This window comes from Oryzias latipes, chromosome 15 (genome assembly GCF_002234675.1).
Source record: "Oryzias latipes chromosome 15, ASM223467v1".
NCBI lineage: Eukaryota > Metazoa > Chordata > Actinopteri > Beloniformes > Adrianichthyidae > Oryzias > Oryzias latipes.
In genome coordinates this window covers 383,096-403,210 of record NC_019873.2, presented here as the reverse complement: position 1 = coordinate 403,210, position 20,115 = coordinate 383,096, and the positions used below count along the sequence as shown (strand labels likewise).

General features: G+C 42.5%; 1 protein-coding gene across 1 annotated transcript; it reads left to right on the top strand.

Moving 5' to 3' along the window:
• The first annotated feature begins 289 nt into the window (after positions 1–289).
• fbxo28 (F-box protein 28) lies at positions 290–19,919 on the top strand. The gene is made up of 5 exons (XM_004084368.4): positions 290–509; positions 5,745–5,854; positions 12,602–12,740; positions 13,772–13,967; positions 18,655–19,919. The coding sequence occupies exons 1-5, from the start codon at positions 324–326 to the stop codon at positions 19,125–19,127; spliced, it is 1,104 nt and encodes a 367-aa protein (XP_004084416.1). The 5' UTR covers positions 290–323; the 3' UTR covers positions 19,128–19,919.
• The last annotated feature ends 196 nt before the right edge of the window (positions 19,920–20,115 follow it).

Below are 20,115 nucleotides of genomic sequence, written 5' to 3'. Positions count from 1 at the left end.
GCATTCAGTGTTTTATTAATATCTACAAAATGTTTCATTTGAAAAGCAGGTTCTTAAAAATCAACCCGTTGAAAGAAACAAAGTCCCACTTTCTGACACACACTAACTAGGTGTGCAGAATAAAGAGATCTGTTTTGATTTTAAATCACTGCGAAAAATAGAAATGCAATACTGTCCACTCTCATGTGTATGTGATTGTATTTATCCCTCTCTATTTCTTTCTGTTATGTCAACATGGATCTGAGTGTAATCTTTTGAAGTTCTTTAAGAAAAAAAAAACTATGCATCATACGTCACTTCCGCCTCGGTAGCAGTAGAACAAGATGGCGGCTGTGTTGGAGCGAGTGGACGTATGTGTCGCTCCAGCGGACTCGGAGCCATTGACGCCGCGTCAGAACAGTCCCCTACCTGAGCAGCATCAGAACAACCCCCTGCTCGGACTGCCTATTGTTGCGATCGAAGCCATCCTCAACTTCCTGTCCTATGACGAGATTAGCCTTCTGCGTGCGGTAAGGACGCTCGCGGCACCGGCCGCATGAACGTTCGGTTCGAATAATGAGCTGCAAAATAGGTTGAAAAATTTGCGTTCAGAGCTTGAACTACTGAGACCAGTTAAACGACACACGATGTGCTCACCTGTATCCACGTGCGTGTGTGTGCGCGCGCGCCTACGCACTTTTTTGTCAGTGTGCTCTCTTGTCCTTGATTATCTCTGTTCCTGTCATGTTCTTGTTTTCATTGTGCAGACTGTATCATGTTCGTAAGCGATGTAGTGAAACAATTGACTGTATACAACTGGACCAAGTGACAACGCCCCCTGGCGTTCCCAAGTGGAAGTGCCTGCCTAACCCTGTTCCCATAAGCTGAGATCCCACAGACTTCTAAACAGCGGTTACTCAGTCCCTCTATTGTTCAGAGTAACTAACTTTTCTGATACCTTTTTTAACATTTTCTTGATAATCCCCTTTTTTTGTCATGTTATTTTTTCTGTAGTGCAAGTTAATTGAGTTTCAAACTGATAAATCAAATGCCTCAAAAATAGGTGCTCTCATGTGAAACATTAAAAGCTGTTGATTAACAGATGGTCCCAAGCTTGCTTTCAGTGGAAGGGGCGTGGTCTTCTAACATGCTTACTCCAGGACAGAGTGGTTGCCATGGAAATGTAGACTCAGACTGATCACTACTGATGATTTCTGGTTCCAACATGGACATGACCTTAATTAAAAAAATGGCAACCCAATTGATTTTTTTTCTATTAGTGACGTCACACTTACTCGATCCAGTCCCTTTATATAGTCAATGGTTGGAACTGTACTCGTATGACTAAAAAATCTTGTGGCTGCAGTTCAACAACAGAAACCAAAGGGGTCTACCAGCCTTATGGAACTTTTACTTTGTTCACATGTGCTTCATATTTAGACTAGGGAACTAGAAACAAAAATATTCCTTGTAGCACCCCACCACCATTGGAAAACAGATGTCTGCTCCAGGGTTCCAGTCAAGGGAAGCAGTGCCTCACCTGCCATCATCCTAATTTTCCATCATAAGATGTACACGAATAATAAAATGTGCCCAATTATCTAAATTATTATTTTCAATCATTTTTATAAAGCCAAATCTCTGTATTTAGCATATTTCCTGTTGAAGAACAGCATAGTCAGTGAAGTGAGGCAGCACTGCGGTCTGGCTTTTGTTTGCTTAATCCCATGGAAACTGAGTCAATGCATACCTTTAGCTTATTCAGCATATGCTAATAATATAGGGTTTATTTAAAATTATTTTACACTTTAATTTTTTTTACGTCCTCACTTTCTATTTTATAGGTAATGTGTTGCACATTTGTCTATCGTTTATTTATAGTTTGGATCTGACAAAGTCATACTGAGGACACAGTGGATGAAGGGAATAGGTCTGCCTCAATGTAGAGAACGGAGTCATTTATGTTCTACTCTGATTGCAAAAGTGGCAGATGTAATCTCATGAAAAAATGTCTCAAAATGTGTAGTAATAATGTATGACCAATGCCAGACAAAGACATCTTCAGGCACAACCATCGCTGATGATGCATGTATCTGTTATATCTGTATAGCCCCCCCCCCATTTAGAAGGCTACAAGACAAGCAAGCTGGTCGTTGTCCTTTGGGTTGTCCCGTAGGGTTGTGCCGATTCCATCGTGATGGCTGATTGACATCACGATGGAGAGACACCATCGTGATGTCACACCCCCGCCACGCTGCGAGTCGACACCATAAGCCGTGGTTAAATGTGCAAAATATCTTGATGGGATCAATGGTCGGATTAGAATTCAACCGTGTCCATGGGCCCGTTTCTGGGCCCATGGACACGGTTCAACATAAACGTTTTCCGATTATAATAAACGTTCAAATGGGGCACACTTTCAGTCAGAATAAATCATTCACACATGGGCAGTAGGGTTTCAAATACAGAAAGAGGAAATGAGTTCAGCTGAGAGGCTACATACGTGTAATATACGAATGATCTTCTAAATAGGGTTGGGCGATGTCCCCTAAATTGGCAGTTGACAATGTTTGCAGTTAACCATCGGGATGGACGATGATATCGTCGGGGGGGCTATTTTTAATTTTTCGTTCTTATATATTTGTCATTTTACTTTATTACTTTATTTATTTTATTTCCCAAATAATGACTCATCGGCGATGATCCAGGCTAAACTGAGGGAAGTGACTTTAAAAAAATAAACAAAATAGAAAAGAAGTGGTCCGCTCCTGCGTTTGATCAGACCGGTGGAGCGAGCGACCGTCTCTCTAGCAGAGCAGACGGACTTACAGTTTTGTGTTTTAGGGGAAGGGAGGATGCTTTGTAATGTGTGGGAGACTTAGGACTGTGATCCGTCCCGCAGCTCTACGTGAACGAGCAACCGAATTTAGGAGAACCGGGTCTCCCGGTAAAAGTGTGTGTCAGGGAAGAGCTCGGAGCGCTAGCTAACGCAGTGTGTAAGCTTCGAGCAGAAAGGCCGCTCAGTCCTTAGAAACTGTTCAAACAATCGCGTGGATTTGTGTTTCCAGTCGTGTCCCGACAAAATAAAGGCTGATGTTATTCCCACATATTTACGTACAGCCAAGATGCAGATTGTCGCATGGATTTGTGTTCATGCTAATGTTGTTAGCCCGTGTTAGCATACTGCTAATCCTGGCTTCCGGTTCTGTTTTTCAACAGAAAAAGCACTGACCACACGGATTAAAATTAAAATGATGCGCGAACAGGCTCTTCATAATAACCGTAACATTAATAAAAGCACGTTTAGGAGATCATTTCGTATATTACAAAGCTGACATATCTATGTATGTAGCCTCTCAGCTGAACTCATTTCCTCTTTCTGTATTTCAAACACATGGCTACACACATTGTTTTGTATTGAATTGTTACATTTAATAAAGTTTGAAAAAAGAAATAGCCTCATTTCCTCTTCCGGCTTTTCAAACCCTACTGCCCATGTGCGAATTATTTATTCCGACCAAAAGTGTGACCCATGTGAATGTTTTTATAATCTGAAAAAGTTTTTCTGGGCCCATCTACACGGTTGAATTCTAATCCGACCATTGATCCCATCAAGATATTTTGCACATGTAACCGCGGCTTATGGGGTCGACTTGCAGCGTGGCGGGGGCGTGGCATCACGATGGTCTCTCTCCATCGGGATGTCAGTCAACCATCACGATGGACGATGGTATCGTCCATCGGCAAAACCCTACTTCTAAACATGCTTTTATTAATGTTACGGTTATTATGAAGCGCCTGTTCGCTCATCATTTTAATTTGTATCCGTGTGGTCAGTGCTTTTTCTGTTGAAGAACGGAGCCGGAAGAAGCCAGGACTAAGAGGCTAACATGCGCTAACAACATTTAGCCTTTGATGAACATAAATCCATGCAGGAAATGCTGCAATCTGCATATTTGGGGAACGTAAATATGTGGGAATAACATCAGCCTTTATTTTGTCGGGACACGACTGGAAACACGAATCCATGTGATTGTTTGAACGGTTTCTAAGGACTCAGCCACATTTCTGCTTTGAAAAGCTCACACACCGCCCCAAAGCCGCTGTGTGAGCTGGTGGTCCGAGCTCTGCCCGGACACAGACTTTTACCGGAAGACCCGGTTCTCCTGAGTTCGGTAGCTCGTTCACGTAGAGCTGTGGGACGGATCACAGTCTGAAGTCTCCCACACATCGCGCACACGTATCAAAGCACCCTCCCTTCCCCTCAAACACACAGTCCATCTGCTTTGTTCAGAGACTCGGTCGCTCGCTCCACCGGTCCACTTGACTAATCAAGTGCAGGAGAGGACTGCTTTTTTTTTGTTCATTTTTTTTGTTAAAGTCACTTCCCTCAGTTTATGCTGGATCATCGCGGATGAGTCATTAGTTGGGAAATGAAATAAATGAAGTAGTAAAGTAAAATAACGAATAATAATTATATAAAAACGAAAAATTAAAAATAGCCCCCCCCCCCCATGATATCATCGTCCATCCTGATGGTTTACTGCAAACATAATCAAGTACCAACTTAAGGGACGCCGTCCAACCCTACTGTCCCGAGCTGATCACGTGATTGGAAATCAGGCCAGATCATGTGGTTGATGACTCAATTGATATTTGATGTTGTCGCCCAATCTGTATTGGACATTTCATTTATTAATATTATGACCAGCGCTTTATACTTCAGGCTTATTATTCCGGAAAAATACTCCACTAGAAATGTGCATGTCATGAACGGTTCACGACATTTTATGGCTGTAAAGTGCAGCAGAATACGGCAAGTTCAAGCTGGAGGCTAACAAAAATGGTTCAGTCAAGCAAGATGTTCGTAGATTCAGACTTGTGGGATCAATAGCTCTTTTTAAAAAATGTTCACAGACAAGTATCTCTATTGGCCTGTCTTAATGCTAACAACAACCTACAAATTAATTTCAACAGTAAAAAGACCAGGTTTTTGTTTCTTATTAATCTCTCCATGCTGCTAACAGAGAGACTGCTGCACAACACTGCTAAGTGATTTAAGCCCTTAAGACCCAAACTCTTCTTTGATACGCTTTCTTTAATTTCTCTGGCAGAGACCCAGTTAAGTAAATTAACTACTCTCCTAATACTACTCAAAATGTGATGTCTTGAGAGGTTAAAAAAAGAATCCCATAATGTTAAATAATATAATTAAATATAAATCAATTAATAAATAAAAAATGGTTCTAATGATATCAGCTAGTCATAAATACTCATCACATTAATGCTACAACAGTCATTATTAAGAATTTTTAAATGAAGACATGAATTGCATTTTGTTTAAAAATGTTTAAAGGTTCTAAAGATATTAAAGTTAAAGTCACTAAACATTTTCACATAACTCATCACCTATATAAACTAGATAACAGATCATTTTTCCCCTAGTTTATAGTTGCACTATTTTTACGTGATTGCTCAGGTTACGTCACAGAAGTGCTCTGTTTAGTGTTAAATGATAAAACAAAGTTGATGAAATAAAATGGTGAACCAACCTGAATCTGTTTATTAACTTTGTTCATTTTTTAAATGACTTCTAAAAGTATCGGATCAGGACTCTGTGTCAGCAGATACTTCAAATCAAATGACTTGGAATGGGATTGGCCCCAAAGAAAACCTGATCGGGACATCCCTAGTTGTCATGCAGATTGATGGAAGGCTGAGGCAGCAGAGTTGTGGGTTTGATGAAAGTTTCTGCTGTTCTGCAGGTGTGCAAGCGTATGGACACGATCTGCCAGCGTGTCCTGAACCAAGGCTTTTTGAAAGTGGAGAGGTACCATAGTCTGTGTCAGAGACAAGTAAAAGCCCAGTTGCCCAGGTGAGTTCCTCTACTGTGGCATTTATGCTTTCTCCTCTAGGAAATGTGGAAAATTAGGGACCTTCATATGCATTTTTCCAGACAACTGGAGTAGGGAATATGGTCAAAAAATAAAATGGTTTTTTTTACGTCATTCCAATTTAAATTTACGATTTTTTTCCTTTTTCTCACTCCTTTTACCTTCATTAAAGGGGCTGTATCATGCTTTTCTTATGCCCTTCGGAGTGATTTATTTCCATATATATGATAGTATATTACCTTTGGCACACTAAAGAACAATTTTTTAATGAAATATGAGTTATTTTCACATCACATTTCCCTACCTGGAAGTAAGACAACTTGATCTCTGAAGCACCGGCTTTGGCTCCGAGTGATGTCATTCACGTGATTCATGATGTCAGCCTAGAGCCAGCCTCAGCAGCGTGTCTGCGTTTCGCCCATGAAAACAGACAACCTTTGAACTTTTAAAAAGAAGGATGTGCATATTGTGCATTTAAATAAAAACGTTTTATTGATCGCCACTTGCTCCACAGAGAAAGTGTGTGTGTGTTAGCCTGCGGGGGTGCTGGCAGCACAGACTCTTCCTGGAAAGGGGCTGTTCCCCACTTTGTGACATCGCATATTTTGTGGATTGGGAGGGGCTAGCGCTCAGAGCGCAGGTTTTTTGAGAAATACTCAGAAATGCATAAATATATCAAAATACCGCTTTGAGTTTTTTGTGAGGAATTAACATAATACTACAGAGGCCGTGACCTGACATGGGTAACAAAACAATGAAATTGTTCCCATTAGTTATTATTTTGTAATAACTATAAAATAATAATTCGTTCCCACAGAATAAGTAAATTGTTCCTATGAAATATGAATTTGTTCGAATGAAGACTTTTTTTTTGCATGAACCAGAAGTAGTTGCCGTATTTTCACGGCACACTCGGTTATAGGGCGCAGTCTCGGTTATGGGTAATTTTTCAGTATTTGACACATACAAGAGGCGTACTGGGTTTGAAGGCGCGGGCACGTTAACACCAGTGATGCACGATCATGACTTTTTACAACTGATTCCAATACCTGATATTTTTCTGCCTCTTGTAGTACCATAATTTCTGAACTACAGAGCGCACCTGATCATACATTTTTAAATGATAAACTATTTCATACATACCTAGGCCGCACCTGTCTATAAGCCGCATGTGCCCACATTGAAACATATGTTGTAGAATGATATGTATGTGCTAAAAGCGCGCACCGCATGTGTAAGAAAGAGGAGCGAGAGCGGGCAACGGAAGAGTGTTGGGGGTGCGTGTTCATGTTTGATATACAGAGTAAAGGAGAACTGTAATAAAAGGTTTCCCCCAGATGAACAATGATTCTTTCTTAACCCACTTTTCCATGATGAGGGTCTGTTTATGCTATTCATCACAAAGCAGGAATTTACATTAAACTTGCCTCTTCCTTGACACAAAAACCGTATTCCCCCTGTCTCACTCTTACCCTTTCTGCTCGAAGCGCCCCCTAGCAGTCGTTAGAAAAAATGCATAAATTAGCCGTATCATTGAATAAGCCGCAGGGTTGAAAGCGTATGACAAAAGTAGCGGCTTATAATCAGGAAATTACAATACTTACTACAATAGAAATATAAGTAGGTACAAAGTAACAGCAAATGTTTCTTATGTATTCAACAAATTTGCAGAACTAGTTTTAAATGCAAAAATATTGAACAACAGATACATGTACAAACACTTTATTAGCCTTTTCAGTCTGTCATACATCTGTGAACAGAGAAAGTGCATTTCAATGGTCAGAACAAATACTTAGACTTTAACTTAAATAAAAATGTAACAAGTACATTTTTCAATGCCTGATATAATAACGTGCTAAAGAAATAGCTTAATCTTAAAGTGCTTTGTTGAAACTGAAGTGCAAAATAATAACTATAAAGTTTTTAACTGATGTGCAAAATAAATGGTTGCTCATAGAAATAAACTTTTCAAAAACATAAACATTCAAGCATTTTACAAACCAGAATGACAAAAAGAAATAAACCACCACAATGACATTTCTTTTTTTGCTTTTAACTGTGGTTGGATCAATGGGAGATCGGCTGATAATTATCGGTATCCGATATTATCATGCAACCCTAGTTAAAACATACCGGTAAAACATGCATGCTAGTGTTTGTTTAAAAAAGGCAGCAGGAGCAAAACTGAGTTGGTTGTGATTTATTTTTCATTTTTCAGTCATCGATCAGCATCCAAAAATCCTAAATTTCTATCAAACACGGTAGGTTCTCTTTCGTCTTTGTCAGAGTCCGTCTCGTTGCTGTGCGGCTCTTCATGAAGGCTGGCGCCTTTTCAGCACTTCGAAAGCAGTGCAAGCAAAGTTAGACCAAGCCTCTACAATCCATCAAAAAGTGTGGTGTAACTCGCCTGGCGCTGCCTCCCACAACATTAAAAACCGTGCCACGTTTGAGTATCCTGCCGTGCTGCTCCCATTCTTCTCGACATTGTGACTCACCGGGATGTCAAAGTCAGCGGCGCCTCGTCCATGTCGGTGATGTGGCTGGAGGTGTGTGTGGCAATCTTTTTACTGCAGTATGGGCGGAAGATGGACAGCTTTTCGTTGTAAGTTGTAATCTGCTGGAAGTCGCTGCGGCACCATAATCCTCACCCGGATGGAAAGATGACGGCATTTTACAAAACAAAAGCAAAGCTTCATCTGTACTGCCCTCAGTCGAATGGTGACTGCAGAGAAGCTTCTCCAAGCTGATCGCTGATAGTTAATCCATCACTTGAGTTGCATTTTTTCCGCCCAAACTCATCTTGAGTTTTTGTTTTCCAGCTTCCTCCACTTGTGAACCATGGATTCATTCATCTTGAATTCTCTGCAGCTGCTCCCATGTTCCTCCGTGTAGCTGATAGCTGCAGTTTAAAGTGCTTCAGCCATGTTGTAAATAAAGTTGTTCACGCCCACACTTCACTCCCCCGTTCTCATCTCGTCTTCTTCTACGTCCCACAACACATCATAGGGCGCCCCCTACACGTTGGAGAAAATTTAAGACTCATAAGTGCGCCTTATGGTCGTGAAAATACAGTACTTGTGGGGTAGTCTCTTTTATGGATTGCCCTGATTTTTTAGAAAATGAAGCAAATCTTATCTACTTTGTTGGATATGCTAAGTTTCACTTTGCAAAATGTGGAACTACACTGTTTCCATTACATCATATATGCAAAGAAACACAAACCAACTCGCGTGATAAGTCATTCATAAATACTGATGTGAGCAATACTTGGATTTCCAGCAGATACCTTCCACATTTCTGTTAGCGTATGTCTCATTACATGGAAGACACGGAGGATGTTTAGAAATCAGATTTATATTTTTAATTGTTTTTATTGAGAACAAAAAGAGAATTGTTACATGCATGAAGTACAACGAAACAAAGAACACTCTCAAACCCCCCCCCCTCTCCATAGTTTGAAAGACAAGGCTATGAGATATATTCTTCAATGTTACAAAAGCATACCTCTGATCAACTCGATGGCCGAATCGGTCAACCAAATGGCAACAGGTACATATATAGCCGATGTGATATTTATACATAAAAAAAAAATAAAGCAATAATTAAAGTTAAGTCTCTCTATCTGTGACACACCTAGGTGTGCAGACACAGCCGCGCTCGGTAACCCGCCAATCCAACCTCTTAATGCTGAGTGTCAAGCAGGGAGGCATTGGGTCCCATTTTAAAAGTCTATGAAATGGCTTGGCCTGGGTTTGAACCCATGACTTTCTAGTTACAGGGCGAACACTCTAACCCAGTGTTTTTCAACCAGTGTGCCGTGGCACACTAGTGTGCCGTGGGAGATGGTCAGGTGCGCCGTGGAGAAATTACCCTCATTAACTGATCTAAAAACATTTTCCATCTCCAGGAAATCAGCTCTTTGTTCATCCAAACAGGCCCTGATAAAACACTGAGGAGTTAGGAATATAAAAGATCTTAAAATGACTTTTTCTTTGTGTTTATTTAATTCTATTAAAGACATTTTGATAAGAATCACGGTACCGCGATTTACCTGCAGCTATAACTGTGTAAGGAAAAGTCCCGCCCCTTTAACTGTCTCCGCCAATCATTCTTGAAGACTTAATCACATGTCATCAGTCTGACCAATCAGAAGTGGTTAAAGTCTTCACTTCCTTGTTCTTAATTCTGCTCATAAAGTCGCTCAGTGCTAACAAAAATACCAGCTAAAGACGAGCTTTAGCTGGTGGTTCATCTCTTATAAAAAAACAGCCGCAACTTCCTGCTTTTTCTGCCACAATTATCACAAAAATCCACGTGATATTGCGCGTGCGGAGGGGGGGCTGTCGATCAATACAGACCATGAATTTCTGCTTTTTTTTTTTTTTTTTTTTTTTGGATGCTGGTGTGCCGCGGGATTTTTGTCAGAGTTAAAGTGTGCCGTGGCTCAAAAAAGGTTGAATAACACTGCTCTAACCACAAGGCCACTTAGCTGGTTCATACTAATAATTATTAATAATAAACTGTAAACTACGGGGATGTGATGGTAGAATGTGAGGAGGCCTCAGGTATAATTCTGAGTTTGCCAAAGTGATCTAAAACTCCAGACAGAGAAAAATTTGTCCCTCGATCCCCGAACTGAATATTTTATTATTTCAAGTTGTAATAGTTGCATAAGATCTGTCAGCCACTGGGACACCCTGGGTGGGTCTTTAGATTTCCAGTGCAATAATATACAGTGCCTTGCTATTAGAGTAGCAAAAGCAAGAATGTCTTCGTGTCTTTTTCTTAATGTATCTGGGTTTTGGTGTGAAACGCCAAATATGGCTGCTTCTGCACTAGGCTGGAGGGTGATATGGAGTGCATCTGATAAGGTTTTAAAAATTGTAGACCAATAGTTCACCAAAGCAGAGCATGACCAAGGGCCTCATTTATAAACGTTGCGTACGCACAAAAGAAAGCGTACGCCACTCTCTACGCAATAATTGAGATTTATAAAAAGCAAACTTGACGGGAAAATGTGCGGTCCTTCACGCAAGCTCTGACCCAGGCGTACGCACAAAAACGGGTGGAATGAGAAGCGGCGACACCGTCGGCAGATGGAAGAAACACGTGAAAGTGAAAATGACAATACTGCCTCTCAGAAATAACATGAAGACTTCACAAAGCAAGTCTTACAATTAACAGCCTACATGAACACCCGTTTGATCGATCAGCATGAAACAAACAAAAAAACATACGAAAATTACAACAGAAATTCAAATGAACCCTTATTTGCAAAAAGAAAAGTGAAATATGTTCTGCAATATGTGCATGTTGTGCAATTCATCCTCATAAATAATATAGTTAACAGAACGAAATAATGTACAAAACTGATATTCTGGTCAGTGTGTCCGTCTGGCGGAGCAGATATAGGTGCGGACGTGCGGACGGATGGACAGATGCACTAATTGTCCACTGGGGAAAGTTGTTTTCATAGTAAAACATTTGTTCATAAGCTATGGAATTATGGTATTCATGCATATGCCTTTAGTTTGTTTTATTTTTGATAAAACAATGTATGGCGTATGTCTCAACCATTCAGAAAGCAACAAGAAATTACATTTGCGCTGAACAATTTCCCATTTCCACGTTGATTATTACCGACATCTGCAGCTTGTCAGATGTCATTGAATGGATGGAAATAAAATGCCCCATCACAATGCGTAATGACGCACAATGGCTGATCTTGCGCTCTTAGAAGATGTGGCAAATGGAAGAATTCGGAGTGAACGCATCTTTAGACAGCAAGAAGAGGACGAGTGGCTTATGAGCCGGTTCCGACTTCCTCCAGCCGTCCTGTTGGACCTCTGCGGGCTTTTGGGGGGGTGTCACCCGGTGCACCTGGCGCGTCGGTGTTACCCCCCCGCCTCAGTCACCACTCCACTTAAAAGGGATTCCCCAATTATTGCCGCCAGTCTTTCATCAAGAGGGGTCAGCTCCGATCCAATTATGGCTGTCAGAGTTGTTGTTTTACACCAGTTGATGTCAGAAGCCTGGAGCCAATGCATAATTTTTTGCAGGTGGGGCGGAGTCAGCAGCTGTGCAGGAGCTGCACTTCTGCAGGAGCTAGAACTCAAACATATATACATACACACACAAAACAAGCAGACAAGACCAGGGGTTGTAACATTCACATTTTCATCCTGGAACTTATTTAAAATCTTACTTGTGTCATTGGAATTTTCTGTTTTACAACTTTAGTGTGTCTCTCATCTTTTTCAGAAAACATCTTTTGTCTATGAACTGAGCGCGTATTCTCATGGAGAAACTCGGACAAAATGTGGTCATCACATGGTTAACAAATATCAGACGATTGCGTTGATGTTAACCAACCCTTAATTGGCTGTGATGGCTCTTTTTTGCTGCTGTGTTTTCCCCGAATTCAGTTCAGACTTGTAGATATGGTGACTCTAGGGAAGAACAAAGAAAAGGAATTGACTTTCTTTTAATGGAGGAAATCATTTTAGTCACAACTGAATTGCTTTGAGAAACTTTACAATAGATATTTGTCTATGGAATTTCCAGCTAATTGTCTGATTAATAACTACTCTTAAAAGTATTGTTTGTGCTGTTTTTATGTTGTTGTGTGGCTCGTCCTACATGGAGTTTTTGGGCTGGCATGGCTCCAGATTTGCTCTATTTCTCGTTAAGATTCTCCTTAAATTCCTCCATTTTTGTGAACCATTCAGGCGGGAGTCTGAGAGAAGGAACCACTCCCTTGCTCGACACGCAGACATCCTGGCAGCCGTGGAGACACGCCTCTCCCTGCTCAACATGACCTTCATGAAGTATGTGGACTCCAACCTCTGCTGTTTCATTCCTGGGAAGGTGAGCAAAACAAGCTGCTTCACTGCCCCAGCCAGGATCTCATTTTAAATTCACAAAGACGTGCATAAAACAGACTCTTCACTCAAAAGAGAAGCAGCAGGTTAATGGCTTGAAGCTGGTTTTCTTTAAGTCGGTCTAAAGTTTCTGCTGATACACCTGTCTCTGAAACCAGTTGGTCACAAATGTTTTAGCAAAAGCTGACGTCTTTCTAATGTACAGTAGGGGGCGCAGCTGTCTGCCAAAAGACACCTACTTTCTGAACAGGCTGAATCTCAGCTGTTGTTGGGCTAGGGCGGTGTAAAAAATAATGGATTAGAATCAAATTTGGAATGAAAAAATCTGGAATTATATTTTTATGTCCATGTCCAGGACCACACACACATTCACACCTAGGGCAATTTAGAACCTCCAATTAACCTGCGAAGCATACTTTTGGGTTGAAGGAGGAAGCTGGAATGCCCAAAGAACACTTACCCATGCACGAGGAGAGCAAACGGAAAGGTCCAAGCTGGGATTCGTACCGGGGCCTTCTTGCGATGGGGCGAGAGTGCTAACCACTACATGTTAGACGATCTTTCTCAGGGATAGATGATATTTTGAAATTGTTGGTGTGTGGGTTTCATGAGCTGGAATCCCAATTCGTTTAAAAATGAACAAATAAATAATTGAAATCAATTAAGCAGTGGACCCCGAATCTATATTTTATGAAAGTTTAATTTTTTTAAATGGAATTATGAAAATGAATACACTTTTCCATGAAATTGTAATGTTCTTGGAGGCCTGTATGTTTTACTGTCCATTGTACTGGTGTTCATTGTAGATCATGCATCTACAAACAGGCCTTTGTTTGATAAGTTCATTACCCACTGACCCCCGCCCCCCACTATATCTCCCTTGTGCTACCAGAGATAAAGTTATGTGTATTATTGATCAGAGGGAGTTAAGGATTGGGTTAAGGATTAGCCAGACCCTGTTTTCTGATGCCAGAAACCCAGGAGCTTCCGTAATTCCACCTTCTACTGTGTCTTCAGGTCATCGATGAGATTTACCGTGTGCTGCGCTATGTGAATTGTACCCGAGCCCCCCAGAGAGCTCACGAAGTTCTTCAGGAGCTGAGGGACATCTCCTCCATGGCCATGGAGTACTTTGATGAGAAAATTGTCCCTATTCTAAAGAAAAAACTACCAGGAACTGATCTGTCCGGCCGCCTCATCGGCTCTACTCCAGGTAACTTTCCATTCTCTGCTCCTAAAGGCTGCTCACTAGAAAAAGCACCCCCCAGGATTAGGTCTGTAAAGGAGGTCAACCCTTAGTAGGTGGATAATCCCTGTGGTGATCTGTTTGTTTGTTTTAAACTAGTTTTGTAGTTTCCAGTCAGGATCTAGATGAGGGGCGGGCAAACTACAGCCCGGGGGGCACATGCAGCCGGTAAAACGGTTTGACATAGGCCTGCAAACTGGAATAACTTATATTTATTAATAATGTTTTTTCCCCTGTACTTCTGGTGTCTCTACATCGATCAGGGGTCTCAAACTCAATTTACCTTGGGGCCACTGAAGGCAGAATCTGGCTGAGGCCGGGCCCGCAACCTCAGCGCACGCACACGCGCACAGCTCGTGTGTTTGGGAGCCAATCAGAAATTTAAACTTTTTTACCCATCTCAATTTAATTATTTTATAATTTCAATTAGGGTTAATTAGGGTTGTGCCGATACCATCGTCCATCGTGATGGGTGACTGACATCCCGATGGAGAGAGACCATCGTGATGCCACGCCCCCGCCACGCTGCGAGTCGACACCATAAGCCGTGGTTAAATGTGCAAAATATCTTGATGGGATCAATGGTCGGATTAGAATTCAACCGTGTCCATGGGCCCAGAAAAACGTTTTCCGATTATAATAAATGTTCAAATGGGTCACACTTTCAGTCAGAATAAATAATTCGCACATGGGCAGTAGGGTTTCAAAAGCCGGAAGAGGAAATGAGTTCAGCCGAGCGGCTATTTCTTTTTTCAAACTTTATTAAATGTAACAATTCAATACAAAACAATGTGTGTAGCCATGTGTTTGAAATACAGAAAGAGGAAATGAGTTCAGCTGAGAGGCTACATACATAGATATGTCAGCTTTGTAATATACGAAATGATCTCCTAAACGTGCTTTTATTAATGTTACGGTTATTATAAAGCGCCTGTTCGCTCATCATTTTAATTTGTATCCGTGTGGTCAGTGCTTTTTCTGTTGAAGAACGGAGCCGGAAGAAGCCAGGACTAAGAGAGGCTAACATGCGCTAACAACATTTAGCCTTTGATGAACATAAATCCATGCAGGAAATGCTGCAATCTGCATATTTGGGGAACGTAAATATGTGGGAATAACATCAGCCTTTATTTTGTCGGGACACGACTGGAACCACGAATCCATGTGATTGTTTGAACGGTTTCTAAGGACTCAGCCACATTTCTGCTTTGAAAAGCTCACACACCGCCCCAAAGCCGCTGTGTGAGCTGGTGGTCCGAGCTCTGCCCGGACACAGACTTTTACCGGAAGACCCGGTTCTCCTGAGTTCGGTAGCTCGTTCACGTAGAGCTGTGGGACGGATCACAGTCTGAAGTCTCCCACACATCGCGCACACGTATCAAAGCACCCTCCCTTCCCCTCAAACACACAGTCCGTCTGCTTTGTTCAGAGACTCGGTCGCTCGCTCCACCGGTCCACTTGACTAATCAAGTGCAGGAGAGGACTGCTTTTTTTTTTTGTTCATTTTTTTTGTTAAAGTCACTTCCCTCAGTTTATACTGGATCATCGCGGATGAGTCATTAGTTGGGAAATAAAGTAATAAAGTGAAATAATGAATAATATGTATATAATAATGAAAAATTAAAAATAGCCCCCCCCCCTTTCCCCCCATGATATCATCGTCCATCCTGATGGTTTACTGCAAACATCATCAACTGCCAACTTAAGGGACGTCGTCCAACCCTACTGCCAATATCACACACCCACCCACCCCACCCTCCAGTGAGTAAAGGTTACAGCAGCATTGCCATTTCTGTGCTGCCCAGCGAGACATCATACGACGTGTACTTTTCTGGTGACTTTTTGGGCGAAAAAATCCACAAAATTACAATTTCCAATTCCGTTTCTTTTTTTCTTTTTCCCATTCAAAAATAATTGTATTTCATTTTATTTGTCACTGATCTGTCAGGGGCAAGATCAGAGGTTTTGTATTTAATGTGATGTAATTGGGCAGGACTTGTGCAGGGGAGTCTGCCTGACAAGCATTTACTGTTAGCGTGGAGACGGCTGGACACCCCCCCCCCCCGGGTATCCTAAATTGATTCTTTTCTTTTGGCATTGGGACTGAAGTTTTCCCTTTTTTGTGTTGGACAGAAAACGGACTCCAGCCCTAGACAGGTCTCATTTTCCTTTTCCCTTTTTTCAAATGTGACTAGATTTTGGGTGGGTGAGTCACCTGCCCTCCCTGTGGATTTAAGAATAGTTGCATTTCAGCTGAACAGTTGCGCTTGTTTCATCTGTTCCCCTGGTGAACAGATTGAATGAATTGTACTTGAGAAAAGGTTGTTGTCACCTACAGTGGGGCAAAACAAAGTATTTAGTCAGCCACCAATTGTGCAGGTTCTCCCACTTCAAACACGATAAGGGAGGCCTGTAAGTTTTGTCTCTCAGTTATGAGAGACAAAATGAGGAAAAGAAAATCCATAAAATCACATTGTCTGATTTTTATAAATATATTTACAAACTATGGTGGAGAAAGGTTTCTCATTCACCCAGTCTGCCCTGATTTATACAACATGAGGCTGAATATGTAAAAAAAAAAAATCCACACACACATGCATAAACTCGTGCCCATGGTGGTTAAGTCAGTTAGTGGTTTTTGGCTTAAGATTTATAACATGAAATACTCACACCTGGAGTCCAGTGTTAATATGATCAAATTTCTGGTCGTAAAATGTCTGCGCTTCGTCGGGCGTGTCGAAGGTCAGTACCTTGTTGTCGAACATCACTCGCAGACGAGCCGGGTAGAGCAGGTGGAATTTGACGTTCTTCTGGTAAAGCGCTTGTTTTACACCATTAAACGCAGCTGTATTGTTAGCCAGCGAATGACATCCTGGTAAACTCTGATGGTGGCATCTTGGTATTTCAGCTCATGACTCTTGCCGCAGCGCAGCGTCGTTTTGCTGGAACCTAGAAAAGCAGACCAGGAACGTGCGAGGAGATGATCCTTGGCCAGGTTTGGAGGTTGGGCTTCGGTCAGCTCTCTCAAATTCAGGCAGTGCAGAAAAAACTTCGGGTCCCATCAGCTGCATCAGCACATCTGACATGAACTTTACGGGGACTTTGCTGTTTCCACTGCCTTCAGGGATGTTCAGAATGCAAAGATTGGATCTCCGCTGCACATGTGACCGGGGTTTGCACGCTGTTGGCCGATTTGGCAGATTGAGAAATCCTCATTCTTAGCAAGAGAACCTGATACGACCTCCCCAGTGAAACGTCTTAAAGAAAGGTTGACACAAAATGAGTCGGAAGCCTCTTCTTATGCGTCCTCTCCCTACATGTCACAACTGGAAGTCCCCTCTATTCCACTTTTACTTGCATATTAGGAATCAGGAATCTTTTATTGTCATTTTATCACAGTGATAAAATGAAATTAGGTTCTCTGGTCCCAGGGGTGAACAGGAGGGGGCTTAGCACACAGCCCTGGGGGGAGCCCGTGCTGAGGGGTGATCGGGGAGGAGGAGACGTCGCGGATCTTCACAGACTGTGGTCTGTCCGTCAGGAAGTCCATGACCCAGTTGCACAGAGTGGGGCTCAGGCTGAGTGTGTAGTTTTTGGATGAGGGTCTGTGGGATGATGGTGTTAAAAACTGATGTGAAGTCCACAAAGAGCAGTCGAACGTACGAGTTCTTGTTCTCTAGGTGGGTGAGGGTTGTGTGGACCACAGAGGAGATGGCGTCCTCTGTGGATCAGTTTGACCTGTAAGCATATTGGTGCAGGTCCTTGGTGACATCAATGGATTGATTCTGTGATGCAGGTAATGACCAGTTTTTCCAAGCATTTCATGACTATCGGTGTCGGGGCCACTGGCCGATAGTCATTCAGGCCCGTCACTGAGGAGGGAATGATGATCACCTTCATTGATCTAGGGCCTTGTGGGGGTGGTCCGGTGGAGGGGGGCACAGTGAAACACCTGGGCTCGTCTCTCACCAGTCCGCCCCCAATTTTAATTGTCATTTAAGACACCACACACTACATGTTGGCACCACACGCTCAACACATACACACTACACACAGAGGGACCCTGGGGTGGGGGGGACTCTGTTGTTTGCCATTGGTGGTTTAAAAAATTTGAATCTACCTGTAGGGGTGATGGGGTGGAGCTTAAGAGTAAGTATGTTTGTTTCAGTTGTAAGGTTGGACCGTTTCACTGAGGTAAATGAGCAGAAGTTAGGTTCCTTTGGCTCCGTGGTGAAAGATGTTGGATCCACCTTCTTATGCTTCTAACCAATTTATGTCATGCCTGAAACGCCACTCTTTCTGGAGACTCCTGCTTTAACCCTTTAACACCTGAGCTTTTGCTGCAGTCTTGACTTTCCTCGAGTTTTCTCAGATGATTACTTAATCCATTGGAATTACAGAAATTGGGCAAATGGTCAGAGAGCTACAGTAGTTCAAAGTGTATTTTTTTTTTGCATTGAAGACATTTCTGGTATTAAAGGGTTAACTGCTGAATGGCCCGCAATCAGCAGGGGGCGCTGTAGTCTACAGCCCCTGCTGTAACTGTTACATCAAAACTAGCACATTGAGAGTTCACCGATGTCCTTGAAGCTTTAACAGGGCAGCCATGGTTCTACTGCAGTTTGACTTAACACTCTGTCCTGTTCCCTCTCAGTGGCTGGACCATCCACATCGCTGACCACCATGTCCCTACTGGCCAAGAACACACCGTCTCGCTCGGAGATGACGAAGGTACAGCAGCAAGTGAAGGTGAACGGCGCTTCCATGACGGCTCTGCGCAGAGAAATGCAGGAGGTCCGTTTGAAGCAGCTAGAGCAGCAGAAGCAGCTGCAGGACCAGGAACAAAAGCTGCTGGAGCAGAGTCAAGTGATCGCTGAGCAGAATGCTCGCCTCGGAGAGCTTGAGCACAAGCTCCGTGAGATCCTGGACAGCCGTGCCGCCACCATAGGGAGGAGGGGGTCTGCTGCTGCTGTGTCCTCCACATCATCTGCTGTGCCAAGCACGCCTACTACTGCGCTGACTGATAGCCGAGCCTCACTTGCAGAAGCAGACGACAGCTCGTCGCTGAAGCGAGCCCAGAGCCCAGAGCTTCCCCGACAGTCCAAACGACTGCGCAGGAGGAAGTGAGACTAGACGCTCTGCCCATTTTTGTGTCCAAGGCTTACCTCACATATCAACTCCCCATATTGATCCTTAAACCACCAACTGTCTGTCTCAACAACCCATGTTTGCATATGGACCTTCAAGGATGTTGGCTGCTGACTCAAGCGGGAAATTTTAAATGATTGGAAATGCCAAAAAGACCTGAATGCATAGGAAAACTCTCCTGATATGCATTTGATGCCCTCAGACAGAACATGAGGACCTGAAGGAGGTTCTGCTGAGGTAGACCTCTGGTTATGAGGCCAGCGGCAGGAATGATGCTCAAAAATACTTTTGTGTCTGCTTTAAAATGAAAATCAAAATATTTTTATTTAAGACACAAACAGGAGGATCGTAGTTCAGATCCTCCTCAGGACTGTTGAGACACTTTTGGTCTATTTTGTAGAGCTCCATCTGAGACCTTAGCTTCTGTGTCAAAGTTGGGCCAGCCTTGAAATGTTTTGCACGAATGAGCACACAGGAAGATAAATTTTTCGGTTCTATCAACTTTAACACGGAGTAGAAGTCCCTCAGCCCTGCCCTGAAGAAGGACTTACTAGAAAGTTGGCTGCTTCACAAACTTGTTTGCTTCTCTACTTTCTTGTTAAAAGCATCACTGTGGCCCACGTGCACATGTGCATTGGACCTCCTTTCAGTTGTCATCTTCATTAGAAAACTGTTATCTTCATGTCTTTGAAGCTGTGGATGAATTCTCATGTATTTGAAGGACATTTCAGTCAGATGTATCTATTAAATCTTAATATAAGGATACCTGCAGGTATGTGTACGTCTCTGATTTGCCCTTTGTCTTTCATTGAAATGGGTTCTGCTGGAAGTCACCCCACTCCTTGTTCACCCTTAGTTCCAAAGGCAGTCTGTTGTTTCTTTATAAAGGTCTTCATGTTTAGCAGCTTTTCTGAACTTTAATCTAAACTAAATTTGCAGATCAATGGTATGTCCCAGACTGATCCAT